Source organism: Vicia villosa, unplaced genomic scaffold (assembly GCF_029867415.1).
Source record: "Vicia villosa cultivar HV-30 ecotype Madison, WI unplaced genomic scaffold, Vvil1.0 ctg.000655F_1_1, whole genome shotgun sequence".
Taxonomy (NCBI): domain Eukaryota; kingdom Viridiplantae; phylum Streptophyta; class Magnoliopsida; order Fabales; family Fabaceae; genus Vicia; species Vicia villosa.
In genome coordinates, this window is record NW_026705293.1 from 696,214 (window position 1) to 703,677 (window position 7,464).

General features: G+C 34.7%; 1 protein-coding gene across 1 annotated transcript; it reads left to right on the top strand.

Moving 5' to 3' along the window:
* Positions 1-2,110: 2,110 nt before the first annotated feature.
* LOC131630189 (uncharacterized) lies at positions 2,111-2,623 on the top strand. The gene has a single exon (XM_058900979.1). The coding sequence runs from the start codon at positions 2,111-2,113 to the stop codon at positions 2,621-2,623; it is 513 nt and encodes a 170-aa protein (XP_058756962.1).
* Positions 2,624-7,464: the final 4,841 nt, after the last annotated feature.

A 7,464-nucleotide genomic window follows, 5' to 3' on the forward strand; every position in this document is an offset into this window, starting at 1 on the left:
GAGTTCTCGATACACGTTTGGACTGTATAAACATTTTATTTGCAAGCTTAGCCTCCAACCCTCCTTTGTTCTTCATTGAGTTTTTCATTGCGGTTTTTAAGAGTATCATGTTGTTACTTGTGTAACTTATATTTTCACCTTTGTTTTTGTAATCATGGTTTTTCTTTGGATTTGATATTGGTGACAACGTTGCTTTGGATGGATTCATTTTACTGTATAAGAGTAGTAACTATCTGAATTAGGTTTTTCTTGTGACCTTTTATATCAAAATGAGTCTAAAGAATGAATTATAATGGTGTAGTTCTCCATTAAATAGGTAGATTAGTTAGATAAAGGCTGTTATTTTTTTAAGGAAAAGTTTGTTAAAGAGATTTGAAATTAAGATTATAAATAATTGAAATCTATTGACTTGACTTTTAAATTATGTAACCATTTTTTTTCACACTGTGTTTGCCGTTGTTACCTCACGTATAATTTAAAATAAATTTAAAAAAAAATTGGTTTATAAAATTGAATAAAAAATACTAAACGTATTTATTATTTAGTATTTTAGTAAGTCTACCAAAAATTTTGTTACACTCGTTTTATAGGAATAGTTTGTTACACTAATTTTATAGGAATAGTTTGTTACACTAATTGCAAATATTATTTTATTATTTTATGATTGAATGCCAAATATTTAATCTAGATAGAAGGCGGATTTTATAGAATTAGTTTGTTACACTTTTAAAATTTGTTTTTTTAAGGAAAATAATGAATTAATATCATATATAGCTCTAATTTGTTTCAGGTTTTTTTTTTTTTAATTTTTTCGTGTATATTTTTTTCGTTTCAAATTTTTAAAAATAATTTGTATGGTCTTGTATATTTTTCTTCTTTCAAAATTACAAATAATTGCTAAAAACATATTTTAAATAATTATTTTAAATATTTCAATATTTTTTATTATTATTTTGGATATTAAAATTTCTTAAATTTGTAAACATTTTTAAAATAGGTTTTCATTAAAAGTTCTTTTGAGTTACATATATTTATAAATAAAGTACTTTTAATATATTTTATAAAATTAATCGTCAAAATTAATCTCTCAATTTATTAAAAATAAATTTCAAAATACTTTTAATATTTTATAAACCTATTTTATAAAATACTTTTAAAATAAAAAAGTTCATTTTTTTAAAAGTTAAAAGGAACCGGCCTATACTTTTGTTATTTTTTTTCATGGTTTTTAAATGTAATGTTAATCATCTCAAATTTATGGATTTTCTTTTAATATATAAAAAAATAATGATTTAGTTTAAATGAAAAATTCATTTTAGAATGTAAAATGAGTTGTATCTATCATTAATTTATAAATTAAATAATAAAATGTATATCTATTATAACAATTCCAAAATTAAAATTTGTTAAAATAAAAAATTAGTAATTATTTTAGTTTTACAATTTATCCATCCTAGAAAATTTAAATAAGAAAATAATGTATGTTTTTCTATTCAAGTCAAATATCCAAAGCTGAAGAATCATAATTATTGTTTAAGAAGTGTTCATTCCAAGTTGTTCGAACCCAATATCGTCTATCATATATAACCCTTCTCCTACCTTGTTACACCCTAAATCTCGCACATAATTTATCAAAGAATTTAATCAAATAAATTATCGTAAGAACAAATCTATTAATACTCCTTGAGTTTTGATGACAACAAAGTACTTTATTTTTAATAGGCAATTGATTATAAGAACTCGCACTAGGGGTGCAACCATTACAATACAAAGAAGCTACACATGATTGAAACAATCCATTGGTACTTTATACCAATCGTAGAAACTAGGAGGCGAAAGCGGATTAGAACTACCTAATCAACTCAAAAAAAAATACAAAATATTGAAATACACCTTATCAAAACTATAAGAAACATTATCAAAGATTATTGCATTTCACATAATCCATATACACCAAGAAGTAGCAAACTAAATTGTGTTAATCTTCTTCCTTAATGTGGCGAATGAAGTGGTGGATTATGATAGAAAATAAGAAAGATATTGTGTGCTTTTTAAAGTGGATTTCGAGAAGGCTTATGATAAAGTTAGTTGAAGTTATTGGCGGTATATGATGGAAAGGATGGGTTTTGGGGGAAGATGGATGGGATGGATTGATTTATTGGTTTTTAATAGTAAGATGTCGGTTCTTGTTAATGGTGGTTGTACCAAAGAATTCGAAGTGATCCGAGGGTTGAGACAGAGTGACCCCCTCTCACCTTTTCTTTATGTTTTAGATGCGGAAGGTCTTTTGGGGTTAGTGAGGAAATCCATTGACGTTCGGGATTTATCCATAAAAGGTTCTTGTTGGGTGGAAAATCTTCAATTTGCATATGATACTTTACTTGTGGGAGAAGAGACGTGGAAGCATGTTTGGGCGATTAAGACGGTGATTCGGGCATTTGAAATTGTGTCGGGCCTTGGAATTAATTGTCATAAAACTAAATTGATAGGTATTAATTCAAGGGGTCCGTTTTTGGAAGCCGCACCGGTTCTTGTAAAGTGGAGGAGAGAAAATTTTATTTCTTTGGTATTCCCATTGGTTTTGATCCTAGGAAGGATACGACTTGGAATCCTCTATTGGTGAAAATGAAGAATCGGTTGGGGGTTGTAAAAACCGCTTCCTCAATTTGGGAGGTAGGATTACTCTATTGAAGTCTATTATTTCTTCTTTGACCATATTCACTATGTCTTTTTACAAAATTCCAAAGAAGGAGGTGAAAGAGTTTAATAGGATCCAACGCAATTTTTTGTTAGGGGATGGGGTGGAAGAGAAGAGGAAGATTCTTTGGGTAAGTTGGAAGAATGTAATTTTACCTTTTGACAAAGGGGAATTAGGGGTAAAAAAAATTGAAGTATTTAATTTAGCACTCCTTAACAAATGAAAATGGAGTACCATACCTCACTTTCAGGTTCTCAGCACAATCAATGACTCTGAAGATTCTTTCAATTTCCTTCAGCCACTTCTGAGCACCTTCTGGATCGTGAGTTCCCTTGAATAATGGAGGATTGTTCCTCTCAAAACTCCCCAATTACCTGTCAGCACCGATCCCAGCTCCATCAGCATTTCCTCCCAGCACACGAGCAATCATGCCCAAAGCCTCAGCGATAGCATCATCGTTTCTTTCTCCTCTTTCACCCATTGTTCTGCTAATCACAAAACAATTCCATTAGCACCAAAAGTATCGACACTGATAACTCGCACAATTCACATACAAGGGAATATTTGACACTAAGACTCTGGTCACAACGATCGACTATGCTCTGATACTACTATTGTAACACCCTTCTAAACCTCGCGACAATTAATAAAATAATCAGAGTAAAACATTTACACAAGGGTGTCACAATTAAATAAAAAAATTAAATCAACTATAATCTGAAGTCATGCTTCATTAGGAAACGATTTACCAAAATGTAATCATGTTCAAGTTACCATTGGCTTGTTTTAATGATTTGTAATGTTGTGTGTGTTGTAAGGGTTGCACCCCTAGTGCGATTTCTTATTACAATTGCTTATTGAAAAAAAAATTAGATAAGACAAGAAAAAATCAGGCCGTTAGTTGGTTCAGTGGTGATAAACACTAAACTCGATAAGGAGGACCACAGTTTGATCCTCTGTAACTGCCACCGAGAGGGGCTTGAAACATTTGACCGATTAGGCCATCCTACGAACCAAATACTTTTGATGATAACTTTTTAAAAAATAGAATGCATGACAAATAACTTAGAACTAACCAAACACCTAATTTATGTTTAATTATTTCAAATAGTAAAATAGAGAATGAAAATTTTGACTGGGACACTTTTTATATATTAATATGCATTGTGTTTAAGAAAATTATTTTCTTTAAATTCTTATCGTAGCGGCGGAAAATTTTAGGTTAAGTCATTGATTAACTTAACTCATAAAAAGCAAGAATCGCACCGAACTTTATTGTTTCCAAAAGAGGAAAGAGAAAAAACTCGAAAAAACCCACAATGAGAAAATATGGATACAGGGGTTGGTTATGCAAAGGGAAAGTGTTAGCACCCTTACATCTGTGGTACTCCACAAGAACCTTTTCAAAATTTGTGTTATGGTAAAACCATTTTTGTTTGCTAAAAAAGAAAGAAATAAAAGAAGAAATGATATTTACAAAAGTTTGTTCGGCAAGACATAACATCTTGTGCCTACATACCTCCTTAGTGCAATGGAGAAGTCAGAGCATTTGTAGTTCTGCTCAAGAGTTTTTGAAAAAATATTTTTATTGAAAACAATTTTAAAGAAAAAAGAGTGCAAGTGTACAAAAGAGTTTAAAAGGTCACTCGACAAAAGTCAAGGTTTTATTAAAAAGAGTATGGAAAACAGGTTGATGGCGATGCCCCCGTATTTTTCATTTATTAATTTAATTATAATTTAAATTAATTAGTGGACTATTTGGAATTTTATTGGATTAATAGGAAGAAATTGAAATCAAGGTTTATTTGAAAACGTAGAAACAAGCTCCAACTCCTGGCTCGAGGGGGTAACGAGGGATTAACATCCTTATATCTCCACTGTTTGGGAATTGAAGCAATGCCTGTACATCCTCGGCTCGGTCTTACCTTGAAAGCATATGTTTAGCGAGACTTAGTTATTTGTATTCGTCATTCTCCCTCAAGTCTGTTAATAACCATAACTTTGAAATAGAATAGAATAGAAATGTGTGAGTGTAAACTCGTAGTAGTGAGTGAATGAATTGACTCCAAAACCTGCATGGTTGTCCCATTAGAATTACTAATCTGAAGGCACAACTTTTATCCTGAGTATACTTAGCGATCGTAGGGGTTGAAATTCTTAGCATGACAAAACCTATCGATCCTAGGGACAATCTCCTTTGTAAATCCATTGACCTCGTTTTACTCCTTAGTTGATGAACTTGTAGAAGTGAAGGGTAACCTCGAGTTCTCCTTGGACATGTCAAACCTGTTAGGAATAAATCGTTAGCGGTGGGTTTTCATCGTATCGGAACTTCATGAGTTTCCTTTGACTGAACCTCTTTTGCTTTCCCTAAGGACAGTATCCCACCATTGCAACCTTTAAAGTTTGTGGATTGATAGAGAGAACGCCTATGACCCTTTTGCCCCTTGGCGTGGAGTTAACACACGTCGCATTTCTCCATCGTATTTATGCATCTTTGTTCAGGATTTTGCCCCAGTTGGACTAATCCTTGCCTCCAGGTTATCATAGGGCATCCTTGTAAGTTTGATATGTTCTAAGATGAACCCCTTTATGACTAGATACATCTTGAGTGTATCTATGAGGGAACTCTTTGTTGAACTAATCCTTGCTCGATGATAACCTTTATTGTATTTACAAACCCGTTACGGAAAGGCATGGACATGCGGCTGGCGTGGTGAAAGACATCCCTTTTTTCCTTAGTAAGACTAATATCCTTCTCAATAATTTATCCTTCTTTCTCCATAGTCTACAATCCTTTGATTTTCTTCGAGAATTTTGGGAAACCGGCTAGCGCGGTAAGTGTGGATGCGGGTGAAGATAGAAATGCAAATGTAGATGCAAATGTATGACTGCAAAAAAAATGCGAATGCATGGGTATGCAGGACTACTTGTATTGTAACTCCGTGTATGCAATGCAGACGTGTAACATATGATCCTAGGGATAGCCTTATAGGCGACATTAGACCCTCGTGGAGTCTTTGCGGGATAAATGTTATGACACGCTAAGGGGAATCCCTTAGATTCGAGAGTATGCAGAACGTAGCGGCTGGTGACCGTTCAAGACAGTCACCAAATCTCATGGCCATCGAGAGGCCAATCAACGTGTACCAATAAAGTTGTCCCTTGTGGGAAGGTTCTCTGTGTGGAACACCACTTATCTAAGGACGATATCGGATGAAGAGAAATCCCTACAGGCTAGGGATGAAAGACGTAGAGATGGGAATCCAAACCCTACAAGTTAGAGGGTGCGCAGAAACAAACATGGAGTGACCGTTCAAGACAGTCACTAGATCTTATAGCCATCGAGAGGCCAATCGAACGCATGCTAATGAAGTTGTCCTCTGTATGAGGGATGTGATTTTTTTTGAAATAGAATCCCTACCGGCTAGGGGATACGTAGTTGTAAGCATTGGGTGACCGTTCGAGACAGTCACTGAATCGCATGGCCATCGAGAGGCCAATCGACGTATGCTAACAAAGATATCCTTCGTATGAAGGATGCAATTTTAGAAACATAATCCCTACAGGCTAGGGAACGCGTAGATGTAAGCACATGGTGACCGTTCAAGACAGTCACTAGGTCGCATGGCCATCAAGAGGCCAATCGACTTGCGTAAACGAAGATGTCCTTTGTGGGAAGGGCACGTAGTTGACAAATATAAAGATATGAAAGGAAACTCCCCACAGGTTAGGGAGTGTGTAGATGCGGGCGCGGAGTGACCGTTCATGACAGTCACTAGGTCTCATGGCCATCGGGAGGCCAATCAACGTGCGTTAATGTAGATGCCCCTCGTGGGAAGGACATGGTCTTAGAAATAGAGTCCCTGCGGGCCAGGGAACGTGTAGGAGTACCTGCAAAAAACTAAAAATACAAGGCATTCGCAGTATATAAATTGCACATATATAATAAGCACGTAAGCACATAAGCCCTAGGTTCATAGGTTCGACGTAACGGCTTAGGGTGCCTACCCTTCCCATTGGTATGTTCTAGAAGGTCTCATGGGATCGTTCGTAGCCGCCGAGACTTTTTGTCTCTTTGGATTTTGGAACAACTCATTGGTCCATGAGGTTCGAATTTTAGGGGTAGGTTCCCAGAGAGATCAGCCAAATACCAAGTCCAGCCCTCAACAAGGTCGAGCCTCGTATCAGACCTTTCCGGATATTCAACCCACTCTGAGTGGAATTATAATAAGACTCGTAGGCGATGTAATTCCCCTCTGGTCATTATTATAATTCCCACGCTTAGGTTTAACAGCAATTTATATATCCCAAAATGCGATAAAATAATACATTCAAATAAATAAATATTTAATTGAATTGCGGTAAATAAATAAATCGTAGTGAATAAATAAAATTGCAGATAAATAAATAAATAAATAAATACAATTTAAATATTTAAAAAAAACCATAAACCCTAATCCTGGCAAATTAGCCAAACCCTAAAAATTCGCCAAAACCTAAACCTTGCCAAAACCTAAAGGAGCATAATAATTTACAGTTTTGTTATCACTATCCCCAGCAGAGTCGCCAGCTGTAGCAACCTGCCCTAAAAAATTAGACTTTTAGAGTCGCCACCTATTCTACCAAGGCGAATAGGAAACCTTACGTAGTGGAGAGATTCAGGGTAAGTTACTATATTCAGGTCGAGGGAAGGTGTTAGGCACACTCAACCCTTTCCTATTGGCTTTGAATATAAGGCAAAGGTTTGATGGTTAAGAGTATTA

Coding starts and splice junctions, on each gene's coding strand:
- LOC131630189 (XM_058900979.1), top strand. CDS start 2,111: ATGGAAAGGATGGGTTTTGGGGGAAGATGGATGGGATGGATTGATTTA.